Genomic DNA, 20926 nt, shown 5'->3' with positions numbered 1-20926 from the left:
AGCTTTAACTGCTCATCTCGGTATTCCCAGATTTGGAGCTTAAAATCTGATGTTTGTCACCAGTTTACAGTATTAGACGCAAATAAAATGCCCTTATTTGAGGAAAGGAAAATGTCTATATTTTCCAGTTAGTCTGACAAGAGGAGCTATTGGTACGCAAGCATTTACTCCCAGATTTTCTTTATTTCTCTTCACCTGAAGAACCATAACCATCAAAGACAATCTAAAGATACAATCAGTTCACTTTCTTGACTGGCTCGGCATTTTTATCTATTTTTTAGATAGAAGCACCTTCCTAATGGAACATGTGGTGCTTTTGAGAAAGCAGATTTACATTAGGCTGCTAAAGTGAAGTTTAATAATAATAATAAAAAAAAGCCAAACCAACAAGTTGACTTTCTGGGGCTCATTCTGAATTTTATTACCACTTCAACAGTAGTCCCTGAGGGCAAGCAGTAGAAGGCTTGAAAGTAGAGTGCTCCTCAGTGCACAACATGGAGCTGGCATGCTACCAAGAGAGCCTCAAAGGCTCCTCAGCTATCATGAGAGCGACATCTGCCACATGTGTTTACACCATTTAGTCTTTCAGAACCTGCCAGAGTGATCAGGCTAAATATGTACAAAACGACAGTGTTTGCCAGGAGCATAACGAGTTTTTCAAACTTGGTCACTTCCTAACGGGGTTGGGGGGGATCCCCTGCTGGTAGACTTTTATAGCTACAGAAGCTATCATTGGAAGGCATTTGTAACTAGGTGGGATGAAATGGTCTCCTTTTGAAGACAATGACCGACATCCTTTCTGTTGCTAGGAAGCTGTTCTCACTTTTCATTGACAAACAGTATTTAAAGTAGGTTCTGCCTCATTTGCGATGCATAGCCTACATTAGATGAAAGGGAAGAAGGAGGAAAATATTTAGTGGCATCCTATACAAAAGAAATGGAATCTTTCCCTTTTAGAGCTACAGCATTAAAAAAAAAGAGAGAGAGAGAGAGAAGTTGGCCACTGCGAGCAAGCAAACATGGAATATGCATGCAAATGTATTTCAGTCTGAGAGCTATCTATATTTACTCTCCAAACTCTCATTTAATTTGCAACTACACACCACTCTCAAAGAACAGCATTTTTGTCTACATGAAAGCTAGTTATGAGGCTACAGTACTTCTCTGATGCATACCAGCACTCCAAAGCAAGGACAGCAAGGACTTGCCACTTACCCGTGGCAACATTTCTGTCATGCCCATCAGTTTTAACAGGCATGAGCTCTACCGTTGATTCTAAAAGCTGGTTTGAAAACCTTAAGAGTAACACACACAGTTCTTACGACAAAAATAAAAGGCAAGAAATAACGTTTTGGAAAAAAAATATCAGCTGAGCAGAAAGAGGCAAAGTCCCACAGCAAAAAAGCAACGGCAGAAAGGTGAAGACTAGCTCTGTAGCCAGATTTTATCTATTCTGGTAGACACGATCTATACCATCTGCAAGTGTGGCTTAACTGTAATACTAATACAGACCAGCTTTACTGCACCACTGTAATGTTTTCCAAACTTTGGCAGTTTGGGCTTCCCTTCATGAAAATGAAACAAGACGAGGCCTGAATAATTTACATTTATATTATATCGTATAATTTCTTATCAGCTGTGCTTAGGAGGATTGTTGTCAATTGTGTTTCCTTGTCATTACATTTTTCATATTTGATAATTTTCTTGGAAAATCTCAGCTACTGAAATCCTGAGATCCTCTCAAAAAAAATCACTAGTGGAAAGAGAAACTCAAAACAGTGATAGGAACACACTAAAATGGCAAAAAAAAAAAAAAATCAAGGTTTAATTTTCTTATTCCTTTTCATATGTAAGTAAATCTCATTGTTGTAGCCTAAAAACAGTGTTTTTAATATGAGGATAGTAATACGTTTTTAAGTACTTTAATTCCTTTTCTTCTATGAACCAGATGACAGCAGAGATAACTGGTGCCACTGTGCCTGTGGGCACACCTTATTCACTTGGAAATGCAGACCTGATGGCTCATTAAAATACTGTGGAATAATCCCTTCCTGCCGATGACCTTACTAAATTACCAGGACTCGTGAGCAGGCTGAGACAGATATCCCCCAGTGCAGAATCCAGTGAAGAGATTTTCACCGATGGACCTAATCAGCAGAACATTCTCCACTGCCTTTTCTTATGCTATCCGTAATCTCTTTCTTCTCTGAGACTGGGACAAAGTGGGGGGGATTTTTGAAAGCTCAGAAGGTAGGTGGGCACCAGTTCCTTGTGATGATGCCTTTGAAAAAAATCCTTCCACAGATTACTGTTAGGTTATTAACTAAAGCTTTTGATGATGCTGTGTCTGTTCTTGGTGTTGTCTTGCTACCTATAACTTTTATGGAAACAACAACACTAAAAACAAATTCAATTTCCTTGCTTGCCCAGTAGCGCTACTGTTTCATGCATCTGCATGCATATGCACACACGCATGCGCGCACACACACACACACACACACACGTATATACTCATACACACATGCATGCAAGTGCACGCACAGGAAGAATGTAGGTTCAGCATCTCAGACAATCTATGAAGTGGTTTGAATCTGTAACTTTCATTTCAAAGAAGGTGTTAAATGCCTCTAAATCATTAGGCTTAGTATGAATCTCTTGAAATCTGAGGAATCTGTGCTCCTTTCTGAATAAGGCAGTCTAAAATTCCCTAATGACTTGGCTTGCATTCCATTAACCTCAGCAGGACCCTTTTCCTACCGTCCCGTGCCATAAGTGCATGCACACGTAGTTCGTTGGTTGTCGGAGCGGCCCCAACACTACCTTGGTTCTTGTCCTCAAGGCAGAAGTAAGAGGAGGACTTACTTTTCTAAGTGTTGCCAGTCAACAGAGCTATCTGAGTCCAGCATGGATTATCCTGTGCTGTTTTACTTACGCTGTGGTACCTCTTAGATCTTAGGTGGCAAAATATCCATCAATCTGGACAGTTTACAGTTTATAAATGCAGAGTAAATTGCTTGTAATCAGAATGTGCTACCAGTGTGCTGAAGACACGATACACATCAGCCTAATACATCCGATCACTGTCTCCTCGTGGCTACTCAGGTTTACGTACCTTATGTGACTACCAGCAGACAGTAAACCTAGCGTAGGCTTTCTCTGTTTCCTTTCTGGCTCAAAATTTTCTGACACAAAATAAGATGGAGTCACTGATGCACTACTCAGATTTACAGCGGATGAGTTCAAAATCCCCTTTCTTCTCTGTAGCTTCCCATGCTTAGTACAATATAGTGAATATCCAAACTAGATTTTCATTTTCTGGTGTAATTTCTTTCTTTTTTTTTTTTTTTTTTTAAAGAAGAAATGTAATGCTTGAAATGCAAATCTCTCTTCATCTGGAAGATACTGCTGTATCAGTTCTCAAATATTCAGACTGCAAAATATTCTAAGCCATTTCTTAACCTGTTTAGACTCTTTAAACTTATAGTGATCTTGCCAGTTCATGGCAGCTGACTTTCTCATTGACGCTTTCGGCATGTGCTGGAAGAAGCTATACAAGTGCCCATGTGGCTTTGCTTCAATATGTTCTTCATTCCTTCTCCTCAATTTTGCCACTGTATATTCAGTAAGAGGGAAACTCTTCCTGTTAAAAAATAACATGAACCAAAACAGTAGGACAAACACAGATGAAACTGAAGCAATTGTATGGCTGCCAAGGGCTCAAGTATAACTTTAGTTGTGCTAGAAGTACCTATGAAGGTACCTGTGTCTTGTCTCTGACAAAAATGCACCTAAGAAGAAAGGTCCCATTTTGCCAGGAAAAGAGAAGATGTGTTGTTTTGGGGAGAATATATGCATATGTTTAAGACTATTAATTAGAAGGATACGATGATGATTCCAGCAAAGGATAAGAGGATATTTCTAAGCTATTCCTTGCATAGCCAAACCAGGAATCATACAGTAGAAATTTACTTGCCGATAATAATGAATGACAGCATAAATAAAAACACAGAATATTTCCTCCTAAATATCAGCTGACCAACAATTTCGAAAGACAGCTCATATATGTAGATGTGAAGCAAGACTAATTTGCATAAACTCCCATAACGCATCAGCGGAAAGCATTTTTTTCTTAAATCACGAACGTAAAACATTCCCTGTTTTGTTATTTCTGAAGATTTACTTACAGTTGCTGCACAATGAAACAAATGGTGAAAAACCAGCATGGGTGTAGCAAGAGAGATGCTTAACTCATTACTCTGCAGTTCTAGTCACTGAACGCCTAGTGGTCAGTGCATTTTAGGCACCTCTGTTAAATTCACTAATCTCGGACTGCTTCTGCTCTGACCTAACCATTAATGAGATCAGTAGACTTTAATGGACACTGAATCTGGCTCTATGATTTATTTTACTGGGCAGATTTACAAAATAATGATATGCTACAGTAATTCATAAGCAGACATTTCTCTTGCACTTTTTCAACAGATATAAATAAATCAGATAGGAGGTCTGTGCTTATTTATTATTTTTAACAGGACTATGATCAAACCAGCAAGGTCTTTAATTTGAAAGACAACTGATCTAAAATCTGAGGTACATAAAGCCCTTTTTTCTGTAGCTGCAGTAGCAAGACGTAGCTCAGTGTAGCTCATCCTGCAGTTCTTGCTTAAGAAAAATGGCCACTGAATCCAGACCTCCTGGAGGACCAGCCTGATCCCCCTGGGCCCAGTGTAAAACCCCACTGAAGTCACTGCAGAGACATGCTGACATGAATGGGATTTGGGTCACGGTTTGTAATATACTTATGTGTATTGCTTGCCAGCAACTTCAGTTTGCAAAGGCTGGTTATCCATCTTGACTGACAAGTCATTTATTTTCTCTAATATGCTAGAAATGTTACATTTCCAGGTCATAAAGTTTCATGATCTATGGGCCCCATTAGAAAACAAATTTTAGCAATACTTGCTTCATGTTGAAATACTACAATTCTTTCCTATTCTAAGTATCCTAGAGAGATGTTCTTCAATATTTCAGCACTGGCATTTCGTAAAGTTTATTTATTTCACTAAATAGTAGCAGTCACTGAAAGCTAGCTAATCCTTGCTAAACTACTTTTTAAACTTTCTAAACTCTGTGCTTTTTAAAGTTGGTATAAAATCATTGCTGCCTGCTGTTTGTACAAGAAAATTATGTCTGACCCTGAAGTAAGGTTTATTGCATTTTTTCACATAATACTTTTTCACATGTAATGTATTATGAAAAACAATTAAAAGGAAATTAAATCTGACTCACAAAGTCAATAAATGTGCTGTATGAAGTGGTATGATTGCTTTTCTGCAATTTCTTGTTTATTAATTCGCAGAGTTCAGCCATTCATAATGGTTTCCATAATTGTTAATATGAATCAGCAAGGTTCGACTGCAAATTAATATGGTAAGACTTAGTTGACTAGCCTTTCCTTACTAATTTGGACATGGGGTTTCTTAGTAACCTAGCTTGTCATTAGCAAGTTAGCTGTTCCTTAAAAACTACGTTAATTAAATATATATAAATCTAAAGCCACCTAACGAGGTCTGTTATTTACATTGATTTGTTAGGTAAGTACAGTTTTACCGGTGTACCTTGAGGTTAGCATTTAATTCAGGCAGGAAAAAAAAAAAAAAAAAAGCTGTTAGTGCTTTAATACCCCTTCTTGTGTTCCTTTTCCCTTATTCCGGCTCTATTTTCATAAAAAGCACATGAATTTTCCTCTAATTAGGCTGTGAAGTGTAGAGTAGCATTAGCCCCTCTTAAGCACGCTCATTACCTGCCACCTATTCTTTCTTATCTTTTTTTTTTTTCCCTCACCTGCGGGAGACAAGTCTCATGGTTTGCATGATGAACAAAAAGCCTATGGTGGAATAGGTGGAATCCCCTAGCTGTAACTGCGGTGTGCTCATGTCATGGACCGATCCATCACATGCCAGAGAGCGATGCATTCTAGCATTTCTTTTAATAAACAACCGCTCTTGGTTTTTTGAAAGCCTGGTCTAAAACTATCCTTTGTATGTAGCATTTATTTCATGTTTAAACAAACTCTGATTATTCAGGCCATAAATCATCTTAAATTCATATCTTTACCTAGTGCTTTTAAAAATAATATTTAAAAAAGTAAATGTTCAGGTTTTCCCTAATTTCTCTGTTATATTGCGAGATTTATTAAAATTGTGCCATTAAAGAATCCAGTGGGAGGTTTCAGCTTAAACCTTCATAAAATGACATCGATTATTTAATCACTTTTAGCTTAATGCAAGTAGCACTATGATGTGTGAATTGAACTGAAGCAGGAAAGTCAAGTGGTTACTTTAAAGGAAGTAAATGTTATTTGTACTGATTAAAAGTATTTCCAGCACTTAGCCTGCATAAGTAATACACAAAAAATTAATGTGAGTATAAATGAGAACATCTAAAGAGAACAACTACAGATGCGTCAAGTGATATCATCCAGGTTTATAGGTTCTGAGTGAAATTTTCCAACTCATCTTAGTGAATGAGAGTTGGACTCCTTTTAGGCATTTCTGCATGGGAGCAGTGTATCCTATTGCAAGTCAGTAAGATCTAGAGACCCATGTCAGGCTGGTTTTGGTAGCGAGCTCAGGCTCCTGAGAATAAAACTGAAATTTTGCAATAAAACAGTACCTGGGAGGTGCACAAGATTTGCACACCTATGTCTACAGAAGACCCCAAAGAACTGTCACGTAGTTGCCATCTAACCCTGCACCGCTTTGCTCTGAAAGCCTAAACTTCTGGTTGTGGGGATGCCCAGATGTACCTCTGTCTAAACATGACTGAGCAGCAGATGCTTATTTTTTTTGTGTAAATCCACATTCTAAAAAATAAGAAATATATACAGTGGTCTGGGTGCATATGAGAAGAGGAATGCTGGCCTGTTTTCATGCCTCTATGCTAACAGCACTCAACACTGATCTTCTAGCCTACATCTGAAGTGGATCACTGTGGCTCTACACATCTATGCTTTGCTTGTTCCCTTATATGTGAGCACTGAATCATATCTGCTATTCTGGCACTGAGGCAAAAAAAAAAAAAGTCCTTCGTCACTACATTTAAGCAAAATCCACTGTGCTTTTTGTCCCATGTGTGGGTATTGCAGCAAATAATCACTTTGCTCTGTTGTGATGACTGGATGCTCCTCCTGGCTCTCCTTGAGACCACTGTGCTGGATAAAGGACAGATTGTCAAGTGAGTCAGACAAGTCCTTAAAAAATTGGAAGCCAAGTTATAAAAAGGAAAGTACCAAAGTTATTTTCTGAGCTCAGGTTGGATGACTGAGCCTGAAAGGTTTCTCCACTAACCAACCTTTAAAATCCACCCTGCCTTCTGGGACTGCTTCACAGCCTTATCTCCTGGTCTCCTGGTGTGTGCAGTTGGGGGCCACTCCTGAAGTATATTTTAAAGTTCAGCTTCTTCTACAAGACATCTAGCCTATCTTCACCAAGATTGCTCCACGATGCAAACTGAAGCCTAGATGTTTGAAAGCACATTTCTGGTACGAACTGAATCATTAATGCAGACGTAGCCAGATACCCCCCTGAACTACTGATTCCTCTTCTTATTTTGACCAGCCTTGGGAACCTGATCAAACCGTACCCTGAAGGAAGCCCTCCCCAGACAACAAAACAGCAGGTGGAAACCCTTTTCTTTAACTTTGACAACACCAGAAGAAGTCACCTGTCATAAAGTGCATTAAGCAGCCAACCATCCTGATAACTTTGTGACCTCTGCAAGTCAATGAGGTACTACACGTGACATACCAATAAACACACAGGGCTGTCTTCGCAAATGAAGTAGCATCATCCAAGCAATTCCCATATATGTTCTACAGGGATATAAATGGAGCACTTACTTAGTACTCTTATGGGAGATGTTACACGTTATTCAAAGCACTTTGGTTGCTACCACATACGTTAGTCTGTCACCGTGCTTTACAAATTGTTAAATGCACAAAGTGTCTAACATACAACATCTTACTAACTTCAGTGGTACCCCGAGACTAAACCTGGCTTATAGGTTTGAGAAGAGATGTGAAAAAGGGGGTAGTTGAGCAAAAGAAAATTCCCAAGGGTGACTTAAAAACTACTTGGCATCATGCTGTTGCCTCCAACAGGATTCCTGCTGCCTGTCAGCCCGAACGTGTGCTGCTCGCTGCAGCGGTGCCGCCTTCACCGCGCCCCCCGCCGCACGCCGGCAGGATGTGTGCTGGCGCCTTGTTAGCAGGATTACTGCCTCATCAACACGACGTGGCCAGCATCTTCTGCGGGTCATGACTGCAAACAGATTCATGCATACAGTATTACAAAATCCCACGTAGGAAAACCACTCACACCTAATTTGATACATAAGCGACTTAAGTATTTTAGAAAGTAGTGGGCCAGCTCTTTACACATTATGTTAGTAAATTTGAATTTCATTAATACTGAATGGAGCACGTATGAAGCACTTTTCTATCATATTAAAGGCACGATGCCAGTGAGCATTCATTTGGTTGCCAAGTATGAGAAGACCCCTCTAATTATCTATTTTGCACTTCGGATGCAGCCAAGGGAGATTCCTGTGCTCTAGGGATACGTCCTATAACTTGGCAACTGTCTTACAGTTAGCTTTACCTCCACAGAACACAAAAGGGTGTCGCTTGCCAGTCAAAACTTAGCGCATTGCTCTTTTGTGAAGGACTGTGAAGCCCCACTGACCAGCAACAAATCCACGAGCCTTAAAATAAAATAAGAACTATTTTGGCGCGCTCTGCCTCACCCTGCCTTTTATCTGCTACTGTGGCAACAGGAAGAATTTGAACGCTTTCAGGAAGCACCAGAGACCTCCAAGAGCATTGAAGAAGTGAGGTATAGGGAATTCTTCATATTAAACTTACTGGCATTTGCTTTCTTTTTCCTTGAAGAAAAGTTTTTCCCACCAAGGAAGAGCCTTACTCTTGGGAGTGCAAATTCCAATTCAGCCTTTGCAAGATGCAGCTTTAGGAGAAATTAACTCAGTAAAGATAACAAAAACTCCTTCCTGAAGTGGATACCAAAGCTAGCCTAGTAAATGCTGTTAAATGTCCAGGCGACATAATAGGCTTGAATACATAATCTTCAGCTTTAGGTAATATGTCTTTGGCTCCTATAGTCTTGACTGCCCTGGCACTGGACAGCCACAGCTTAAAATCTCTATGCTGAGGAACACACTAGCTAAGGGACCTGATGGAGGCTGCCTGCCGTGGGGGCAGGAGACTGAAAAACCCATCACTGTCTCTGATGGCAAATCGTGCCTCTTTCCTTTTAGCATAATGACAAAGGAGGATGAAACTTTTCTTGGTCAATAAATATTGCCTGTCCAAGTTGACTTTGGCCTCTATAAAATAGTCAGAGGGATGAAGTTGATCCCACTGTGGTGCGGTCAAAGGAGACAGTCATCTAATTGGATGTGTTCATCTTCTAGCTTAACAGGCTCTGTCTTCAGCTGTTGTTTGTATAGTTAGAAACAAAAACATTGGCTCTTTAATTCATGTTTAGCTAGGTAACAAACTAAGCTCACCCAAATGTAACTCTGAATTAAGGTGGAGTGGAGAATCAGGAGTAGGTATGGCTGCAGGAGCTGGATGAGAAGCATTAAGTTTTGAGAAACCTAATATCTGTTATTATCACATTAACATCTGTATCATTGGGATCTCAGCTAAGGCAGGTGAGCTTTCTGAGGGGCATTTATCTTAACTGGGCACTTCTAAAATTGCACTGAGACCTGCTTTAAAAAGTCCATAGAAACCAGCTGCTGAAGAAGGAGAAAGGAGAGGTCTTCAACTTTAAAATTGATTAGTTCCAGCACATACAGTATTGACTGGTTTAACTGTGAAAACTAAAAGCATCGCTCCGCTGAAAAAAAAATTTAGTTCAAAAGCATGTGAGGCTTTCACTAAGTGGTGAAAGTACTGTAATAGAGGAGTATTTAACTCACTAAAAGCTTCCAGTACTTTCAGACTGAAGTACACTCGTGCATTTTGAGAGTCTGGTGTAGGGCTACGAAGATGACCAGAGAGCTGAAGCATCTGCCTTATGAGGAATGGCTGCGAGAGCTGGACCTCTTCAGCCTGGGGAAGAGAAGACTGAGGGAGGATCTTATCAATGTGGATAAGTCCCTGAAGGGAGGGTGTCAAGGGGAGGAGGACAAACTCTTTTCAGTTGTCCCATGCAAAAGGGACAAGAGGCAATGGGCACAAACTGAACCAGAGGAAGTTCCACCTGAATGTGAGGGGGAATTTCTTCACTGTGAGATTGACAGAGCAGTGGACCAAGTTGCCCAGAGAGGCTGTGGAGTCTCCTTCTCTGGAGATATTCAAAGCCCGCTTGGATGCAACCCTGTCTAACATGCTCTAGGTGACCCTGCTTGAGCAGGGGTGTTGGACTAGATGATCTCCAGAGGTCCCTTCCAACCTTACTGATTCTATGATTCTATGATTTTGTAGCCCAGTGACTGTGGAAATAGATGATTTTATGCTGTTTTTCAGTTATTGACTGCTGAGATCATAAATCTATGAATTTATTAAAGTCTCTGAATAAATATAATCATTATGACAAGTGCAGCTGCATTCTCAGGGCCAAACATTCTCAGGGTCTTGGGATAAGAGATTTCTACCTTTTTTCAGTGGGTTTTGGATGACTCTAGATGCAACCCTCCCTTCTCCCCACATCTCTGTGCAGAGGAGATGTGCAAGGAACAGGCCACTGCACTGCCAAAGCAGGAACATGTTCCCTGAGACCAGTGGGGAGCTTCCCACCGTGGCTAGGGGGATGGATCACTACCAACCTACTTGGGTTCCTACACCAAGTAGATTTGCTGCAGGGGGAAGAGAAAAGGTGAGAGAAATGTTTTCGTCTTTAAATTGGTTGTGGGTCAAGTTCTGCAGCTTTTAATCATGTTGAACTTGTACAGAAATCAGTGGAACTTTTCTCTCAACAAAATGAAACCTTATTTTTCTTCTTATTACCATTAGTGGCAGTTTCGTGCATACAACGGAAGGGGTTACTTCTTCAAGTTAGCAGAATCTTGAGGGCCTGTTGTTAATACTAATTTGAAAACGGCATTGGCACATTATGGTCAGGAAATCCGGTATCATGGAGTTAACCTTCAGTCTTCATACTGAATGCAAATCAGTGAGGAAATCCATTGCTAGGTGCAATCTCTAATTATTTAAAAGATAATTTGCATGCTACACAGAGCTAAATTAGCTCCCAGGTGACAGCTGTTCCACTGTGTCCATTCCTGGAACTAGAAGTCATGCTGGGAAAGCTAAAAGCAGACCAAAAAAGATTAAAACATTGTACTTTCTTGCCTTAGAGGAGGGGCCTTCCCCAAAATAGAAGCATAAAGGACAGGCAAGGGAAATGAAGGTTTCAACCAACAAGTCTAGAAGCTTAATGAACAAACCACAAACATTTCCACAGTCTACATTTTCTTTTCACTCAGGACACTTTATGTCTTGCTGGAAGGTCCTAGATGTGGATGTAGGTGTAATGTGTACTAGTTTGAATGGATTTTTTTTTTCAAGGTCAAAAAGAGAAATTCAGCCCTATCAGACTTGCATTCAAGCAGCAATGCGAAATCATTAGAGATCATGTGAAGACCACCCAAACCAGTTTTTCTTCTCTTTACGGCACACACAGAAATCTTTGAATACATTTTCATATTCCTTATCAAAGGAAGACAAGACACCACTTCTTATTTGCATGAAAGCCTCAAGAAAATGTTTGTCCCATGTGAGATTCTCAGTTTAATGGCTTTTTGATGGATGGACTTTTCATGCCTGGCTTTAACATAATTTATATAGAATTTTTAAGGTTGTAGGTAAGTAATGTACTCTAGCAAAAGAGAATGGCAGGCATGCATATGTGGGGTAGCTATGGCATTATGTCCCTCTGGAAGTCAAGAGTCCAGCATAGGGCTACGAAGATGATGAAAGGGCTGGAGCATCTGCCTTGTGAGGAATGGCTGCAAGAGCTGGGCCTCTTCAGCCTGGGGGAGGATCTTAACAATGTGGATAAGTCCCTGAAGGGAGGGTGTCAAGGGGAGGAGGACAAACTCTTTTCAGTTGTCCCATGCAAAAGGGACAAGAGGCAATGGGCACAAACTGAACCAGAGGAAGTTCCACCTGAATGTGAGGGGGAATTTCTTCACTGTGAGATTGACAGAGCAGTGGACCAAGTTGCCCAGAGAGGCTTTGGAGTCTCCTTCTCTGGAGATATTCAAAGCCCGCCTGGATGCAACCCTGTCTAACATGCTCTAGGTGACCCTGCCTGAGCAGGGGGGGGCTTGGACTAGATGATCTCCACAGATCCCTTCCAACCTTACTGATTCTATGATTCTATGATTTTGTTAAGTGGGAAAGGAGTGTAATTTCCATTCTAACAATTCATCTATTAGTAAGATTAACACTTGTTGGAAAATACTTGTTAATCGCAGTTCAGAAGTTCATGGAATCTCTTCCTTGACTTCTCCTCAAAGCATGGAACAAGGAATTGCAGACTAGCAAGATATGATACATGCTTCATTCATTTGAAAAAAAAAATCCTACAGGTAGCAAAGTTTTAGGACTTTCTGGGAAAAAAAATCACATTTTTCTCTTGCTCAGCAGTGGCTTCTAAGAATGTCACAGGCTCATTTGCTGAAGAACTGGCCTGAAGGGAGTTTGCACAAACTAGAAACGCAGCTGGACATTTCCAAAAACTGTTGCTAAGGGCTGGGTCTGTGCGTTGCGAAGTGAAATGATGCCAATGAAGCTGTTTCCCCTTTGGGTGTGAGAGTGTTTCCTCCTTCACCTCCCACCCCTCACTGCAGCTCTCACAGCAGGAGAAGGAAGATGCCCAAATGGAGGAAACAAAGTGTAGCTTTACATGAGGTTTAGTGGGTAGAACGCATCACATACTGTTTTCAATTATTTTAGAGTACAGGGAATTTAGCAACCTAGAAATAGCTTGACCCAGCAGCACCCATGAAAGCAGCTGGCTGGACTGCAATGGTTTTGTATTATATGTATGTATATTATATGTTTATGCATATTCACTGCATTTTATATGTTGCATATATAATTTTATATTTTATAAGATTATGTTATATTAGCAGCCTTTTTCCACTGTGCTACCTTCTCTTGAGAGAAGCAATTTCTAGTGCCGTTTTTGCTTTGTGCTAGGATTGTTATATGAAGATTACTGGCAGTTTTCTACCTCCTCTCACTGTCTCTTCCTTTTCTCACTAGACCTTTCACTCTTCCTTGACTGACTGCAAAGGGACAATAGTAGCAAGCAAAGGTGACAATTCCTGGAGGAAAGTGTCCTTTGCTGCAGTGGGTTGCTCTTCTCTGTCTTTCGTCTTTTAAACTAGGTAGAGAAACTATCCTGCTCACTGTATAGACATTTGTAACTGAAATATGAAGACTGATATGAATGGAAATGTATGTATGTATGTGTGCATGTGTATGTGTGTGAAAGAACCGGGAGAAACAACAAGGGTTGAAGAGCAGCATGTGTTAATTGCTCTAGATCACTGTATGTTTGATTTCATTCAAATGACCAAATAACAAGAAGGGAAGGAACAAACTGGCCTAAAGTGAAGGCATAAAGAAGATAAGAAAATAGCCAGATAAGGAAAACATAGCAACTGAAATTCAGGAATTTTGTCCCTGACTTATAAGAGGTGAGATAAAATAACAAGGCAGAAGATCCCAGAGATGTCCACCTCTAAAGGGTATAAAAGGCAAGTCCAAAATCAGTTCATCATCACTAACTAAGAAGAGCTCAAGAGATGTGATGGGGACCTGATGAGTGATGTCTCTCTGTGTTGCACACAAGTGATCTTGGCCAGACCACTTGGACACACGGGTTGTTGTGCTTGTGAGTTTGTGGATGTGAGAAGACCTCTGACCTTGCAAAACTTCAACTCTGGTAAGGTCCTAGGAGTTTCAGTCAACAAATAACCATGGCTAAGGCCAGTTAAGATACAACCTGTCTTCTGCAGAAGCTGATGACTTCCCAAGTGAGTATATACGCTGGGATAAGATAAAGCTGCCCCTCCTAGTCTTCTAATGTTGACTGGCCCAGCATATCCTATTAACAGATCATCACTGAGATCTTCATCCCTCTTGAGATTTTTAAAATCTCTATGGTTGTTTAGAACTTGACGTTAACTTGTAATCCCCGATCAGCTTGTGCATGGTGTGAGGATCCTACTGTGATAGCCAAAGAGGCTAATACATTCTTATTTGCTCTCATGATGAAATAAGCTGTCCATTCGGAAACAATGTCTCATCTTTTCAAAATCTGCACGTGTAGCTGTTAAGAGCGCATAAGGACAGGTGCACAGAGGGCCTTGGGCTGGTGAGGCCAATAGGCTGGGCTGTGAAGATGCTACAAGGGCAAGAGCAAAGACTGCAGGTTAGCTACACAGGGGACCAGGTTTGCTCCTTGTACCAAGGTGCCCATGGGACACAGAGGTGTTACACAGGAGGATTATAAACCATCATACAAGGGAGAGCACACTTGCACAGATTTCACATGAATGTGTCCAGTCTTGCAAAAGAGAGACTGAGAAGGGCCTTCAGCACACCTCTGTGGACATGCACTGGGCCTCCTGCAAAGGCTGTGAGAGAAGCACTGTTCATGTAGTAGGGCAAAGATATTATAAAAGAGGGAGAATTAAAGCTCAAAGAAATACAAGTCTGGAAAAGTTCTTGTAAGGGCTCATTTCAAATAAAGCTTTCAAAAGCTTATTAGTGTGTGTGTATGGTGTGGAACTGGTGGCCCAAATGAAAATGGCCTGTGTGGCACAGCGACAGTTATATTACTTTGCTAAGTGATCAGTACAGAAATAATTATTGTCCTTCCCACCTCCCTTTTTTTGCTTTTAGTCTGTCTAGACTTCCTGAGCAGCAGACTGCAATGGCTGCTTCTCTCCCCTTTAACATTTTTTTTTTCTAGGCAAAGACTTTAGATTTTGCAGTGGGGTTAAGCATGTACACACAGACAATCCTTTCGCTCTCCTGAAGTTCCCTTATCTATTTCCCAACTAATGTACTGGGCAGTCCTCATCTATGCCCTGCCTCAGGCTGAATCAGATTGGTAGGTGCTAAAGTTGATTTCTGTTGGGTGAAGATAATCAGCATCTTCACCTCATTGCCCCTGGCTTCTCCAGTAGAAGACCTGACCAAAGCCATTTAAACCAGCCTCTTTTATTTCCATCTGATAGAAGACTAGACAGAATACAGTAGATTGCAGCAGTTTGAATATAAAGCAGTAACTGCATAAAGGCATTTTAAGCAGTTAAAAAAGAAAAGAAAAGAAAGTGCAAATTCTCCCCATGTCCACAGATGTGGCTTGCTAACTCCTAAAACAGGAAATCAGAAATGAATCACACTTTCAGAAATCTTTTTTTTTTTTGGGGGGGGGGGGGGGTCTCTGCCCTTAGATGTGGAAAAGAAAACTCACTGATGATTTTTACCAAAATGATTGGCAGAATTGCCCTGTCATTGCTATAACGATAACTGCTTCTGGTCACGCTGCCTTCGTTCTCCTGCACTGCTGCAATTGCTCCGGCACTGCTGAAATGATCGCTTCTGCCCTTGGGTCCTTAAAAGTGTTAGTTAGAATGAGTTAGTGCTTGGAGAAACACACGATTCAAAGAAGGCTGCAGGAGCGATTGGGTAATGTGCACTGAAAACACCCCAGCAGTCCAGAGGCGTAGAGTCCTTTGAGACAGCAACAAGAATGAAAGGGAGCAAATGTTGGTTTTTGTCAAGGTCAGGAAACTCCTGCTAGCTGTTCTGCAGCTTGAAACCCCAAAGCAAGGCGATTTATCCTTCCAGATGTTGCTCCTGGAGTACAACTTGCTAGTGCACACAACAACTGCCCCTGCCACCGCGTCTGGGCAAACAGCAAAGGCCTAAGTGTCTGGCAGCTTCCGTGCTGCATAGAAAAGATGAGGTGACAGCTGGTGACAGTTTGCATGTTGTAACACCATGGAAAAGCCTGATGATGCCTTGCTACCATCTGAATAGTGAGTTTTTTCCAGTGCTTGAAAATATCTAGCTGAACAGGATCAGCGGTGACAGTGCTCGAAAATTACCTGCTGTCTTAGCCCCATCTCGTACAGTTATGCCATCCTCCTTCAGTTTCTACTTAACACTTACCGACAATGCACTGTTCATGTGAACTTTGCGTGTGCTGGGGGCCACTCCTCTCCACTCCTCTCCAACATTTTCTATAAATCAACCTCAGTTTCTGCTGTTTACTAATTCACAAGTGCCCCAGGCCTCCCAGCAGCAGCTCTCCTGGAGTGCGATTTGCATTTTTGTCCAAGAAACCTTTAAACCCAACAGTTGACATTTGGGTTCATCTGTGTCTTCTTGTACAAGATGAGAATCAGAAAGCTGAAGTGCAGCACTCTGTGCCATTTATGAGGAGACATGCGCAGAACACATGAGAACTGGAAAAGCTGCACATCCAGTTTTGGTGAGGGCCTGAGTCCTCTTCAGGGGAATTCTCCTTTGGAGACACCTGCTGAAACTCCAGTTCTCTAAATCTGACATACAAGCCAAGCTTTTGTCATTTTTGTCATTAAGTGAAGGGCTTCACTGTATTTTCCCCCCAGTTTCAGTGTACAATATCTTGTCCAAATTCTGGCGAAGATTTTTGCCGTGGAACCAGCAGAAGTGCAAAAGCTAGAGAAAGAGGTGCAGGACTTCAAGGGCTCTTAAGTCCTAGTCTCAAGATACCAGGTGCTTCATTCTGTTACAGAAACATGTAACTTTCACTGTGATTTTGCCATTAAAACCTCCTGAAGAGTGAGACCTTGGTTTACATGTTTCCAGATTTTTTTGGACCAGTGGCTTGCTATTATCATGCAGGTTCTCTTGTACTACCGTGCATCCTTTACATCATACTTTTACTTGAAAATGCTATATGCATAAAATAGTTCTCAGAATCTGCTGTGCACCGCTTACCATAACCTCATAGCAATGTGTACGTACAGGTAGTTCAAATTATTGCTTCCTGTGTGAATTATTTAGTTGTCATTATTACATTTTGTTTGCTAGCAATGCTTCATATTCACAAAGGCTAGACTGGCCTCCTCTGAAGCTCCTCTCAGTTATCTAAATAATACTTTTCAATCTGATTTTTTTTACTACCATTTATGCCTTTCTTCAAATCAGTTATAAATATATGGAACAAACTTTAAAAACCTTTAAGGTGCCAGGTCAGCCTGGTGTCATGAGGAAGATTTACCATTTGTTTCTGTGTTGTTTTTTTGTCTCACAAGCAGTCTGTGCAAGGCAGTATTTTGCTTCTCCATCTGTGATAACTTAGGTTCCTAAGCCACCATTGTGATAGATTTTGTTAAATGAAAATCAAAATACAACATATCAGCCAGTTCTTCTTTACCTACTGTTTCTTTTACATGCCCCAAAACTTCTACCGCATGAATGAAACACAGGGATTCTTTGCCCAATCTGACTTCAAAATCCACTTATTTTCACTGAAGCACAAGAAATAAAACAAATTGGAGGTTTTTGGGCCAGGTAGTTTTTCTGAGATGTGAAATTTGTGAGAAGTATAACAGGTTTTAAGATATAGATCTCGCTTTCCAAATGCCCATCTAAATGGCCGCAATCACGTCTTTAATTAAAAGTTTGCATTTTCAAAAGCAATGAAAAATTCTCTCTGAGGACATGGCACATCAATCTTAGCTGGAGATAAGCAGGCTTTTTCCCTAAAGTGAATTTACTGCCTCCTGCTACTTGGGAGAACCTGTCCTCACCTCAGAGCATCTTGGACAAAAGCCTTCCTCGCCCTTGCTCAGACACAGACGGTAGGAGGGAGCAGTGTGAGAAAACCTGCAAGACCTGTTCCACTGCTGGGAACTGATTTCGAGGGGAAAATCCTGCAAGTTCTGTAGGGACCCTCCACTAGGTATATGGAGTCCTGGCACAACTTCCAGATATAACATTAATTTTAAATTGAAATAACTCCCCGTGGTGTTCCACAGTCCAGAGGATGAAGTTCATGTTTTATGTTTTATCAACAGATAAGCAGGTAAGCTGCTCAGTGTGACTATCATCATACACAATGTAACTCGTAGAAACCTGTGGCTTAAAAATTCGATTTCAGCTCACTAGAAAACTTTTAAAAATGACTTCTGGATATGACTTTTCATTAAAAATGATCCTTCAGACAGCTTGGTGAATTAAGCCGACTGAATAGTTGAAGCAAAAGTTATGAAGCTACTGAAATGTGCTTTCATGTGAAAGCTGGTGAGGCAAACCACTACTGCTTTTCTAAATAAATCTAAGAGATGAAGCTTGCTTAGGAAGGGTTTTAGAGTGTGCATCACCAATGATAATTTTGCTAAATGTTGGCAAATTATTTTAAGAAATTAGTTTGAGTTCTAAGGGAAAAGAGATGATAAACTGTAATTAAAGAAAACCTGAATTCTGCCAGAACATATATTTTATGCACAATGTTGATTTCCTACCTGTAGAGATCTGTAATCAGGTTTTCCTTCCAGCGGGAACAGAGATCATTAAGAAGACGCTCATGCTGCCCATACAAGCAAATGTAGTTGGAGACAGGAAGGGGTTCCTCTGAAAAGCAGGTGATAGCTTCTACCATATGGTATTCATTGACATGTATCCTGAAATAATTCCCGTGTCTTGCCTCACCAGTTATAATCTCCATCCCCTGGAAGAGAAAACATAAGGAAAGCTGTGAAAATGGAGCGAACATCTGCCTTGGCTTACGTACAGGATCAGGCAGGGTTTCCGCATTGATGTTCTCAGAAGTTCTCAAAATCCACTTTTTTTTTTTTTTTTTTTTAACCAAGACTATCCATTCCTGGTAACCTGTTTTATACCACGAGGCACTTTTTGCCATAGTTTGGGGCACACAGATGTGCTGTGTGGTTTGCGCCTTGATTAACAGCCCACAGGCTGCACAGCATGCAACGGCGTGTGAAGCATGGTCTTAGGCCCACTGCAAAGCCTGACCACTGGCAGTTGTGACCCAGGATCCATGAAGTCCGGGCACCTGCTAGAGCAGCAGCTGGAGGCCAGGAGGTACATCCTGGGGCATCTTAAACAACACTAGATGCCTCTGTTAAAGCAACTGAATTGAACTCTATTTATCTTAATTTATATTAATTAATTATAGCTTAATTAATTAATTATAGCACACCATCCTGCTGAACCAAGCACACCCTCGTATACTTACACTCTTTCTCTATATGTATATCTAATATAAGGGTACATGTGTATAAATATATATATATATGTGTGTGTATACATATACATACACATATACATATACACACATATATATATATATACACACAAACATATACATATATATATATAGTATGTCTGCAGAGTCTAAATCTATGGCACATCGTAACTATGTGACCATGGGCAGAGAGTTCATACTAGCATATTAATCTGTTATAAACACGTTTCAATATTAAAGCACAGATTTATCACATATCAAGCAGCCTTTTTGGCTTTGCGCTAGAGTTTTCCAGTAGTCAGAGGGATGACATATTGGAACAGTCTTACAACAAGGAAAAAGTATCAAAAAGGACCCTGTCCAGTTCTGCCACAAAGACTGTAAATTTTGTAAGTGGCACTAGGTGTTAGATGGTTGCCTGCCACTGCAGGAGGCTGAACTTGATCTCTTAGGATGTTTCCTTCAAGCCTATCGTCTAGCCTTACTACTGATGAATTAGTATTGCCTTTATATGTGTGTATGTTTATGTGTGTGTATATATATATATGTATATTTATATGTGTAAATATGTGAACACACACACACATATAATTTAGAATTGCTCTCAATGACCTCTTTAAAATGTTCAGATAAATGCACTGGCACAGGTTGCCCAGAGAGGTTGTGGAGTCTCCTTCTCTGGAGATCCTCAAAGCCTGCCTGGATGCAACCCTGTCTACCATGCTCTAGGTGACCCTGCTTGAGCAGGGGGGGTTGGACTAGATGATCTCCAGAGGTCCCTTCCAACCTTACCGATTCTGTGATTCTGTATTGGACAAAGCTGTGTTAGATGCAGGCATGGACCTTACACGCAGCCACTGCAACATGCAGCCACTGCTTGTGCTGCAGCTCAGCTGCGGTTTCTGCCACTCACCCCTGAATCCAGGGGTGCTAATCAGCAAGCCATAGTTGCTCTGATTGCTACTTGGGCCTAGGTATTATGCTAACTTTGGAATGGAATGAAATTCTGCCTTTCAATGCAGTTTCATGCATTACACACACTAGTTTCTTTCATTGTCTCTGCCACCGCAATCCTGGATGACATCCTAAAATGCAAGAGCCAGACTCTCAGCCTTCGTAGGAGGTCTAAGTCGGACTCTCAGGGTTACGGGAGCAGGGCTGGTTTCTTACCAGCTGTGGCTCTGCCTGTAACATGCGTACATGAAGATACAGGGTTTTCATCCCTCCTTTTCTTCAGTGAAGTTGCTGGAATGCTTACATTGCTATTAATAATAGAATAATAATATTGATGCTCAAACTGTAGCATTTAGTTTCAGTTGGTTAAATCAACTAATTACTTAATGGAAGATAAAAATATAACAATGTGTTTCAAACCTCACATCACCATGAGGTCATCAAAGGCTCGAAGCTATTTTATAAAGTTGTATCCATGTTCTTTTTCCACATATTTTTAAAAATCTGTTGCTAGGCTACAGTAACCTTTGTTATTTCCACATCTGTCAGGTAATATGCTTCATTGGCTTCTCCTATTTCTTCTTAGGAAATACCTTTAGGACTTACATGAAGTTTCTGGAATGGCTCTAAAGATGTTCCCTGATGCATCCTCTGAGAAGAGGGTG

General features: G+C 40.8%; 1 protein-coding gene across 1 annotated transcript in view; it reads right to left on the bottom strand.

Annotated features, from left to right (window-relative positions):
* Nucleotides 1-20926, bottom strand: part of CFAP61 (cilia and flagella associated protein 61) — a 130474-nt gene that overhangs the window by 5497 nt on the left and 104051 nt on the right. The window contains 1 exon segment of the mRNA XM_062571172.1: nucleotides 18565-18770. Coding sequence (XP_062427156.1) covers nucleotides 18565-18770 — 206 coding nt within the window.

This window comes from Rhea pennata, chromosome 3 (assembly GCF_028389875.1).
Source record: "Rhea pennata isolate bPtePen1 chromosome 3, bPtePen1.pri, whole genome shotgun sequence".
Taxonomy (NCBI): Eukaryota; Metazoa; Chordata; class Aves; order Rheiformes; family Rheidae; genus Rhea; species Rhea pennata.
This window is presented reverse-complemented; position numbering and strand designations above follow the sequence as displayed.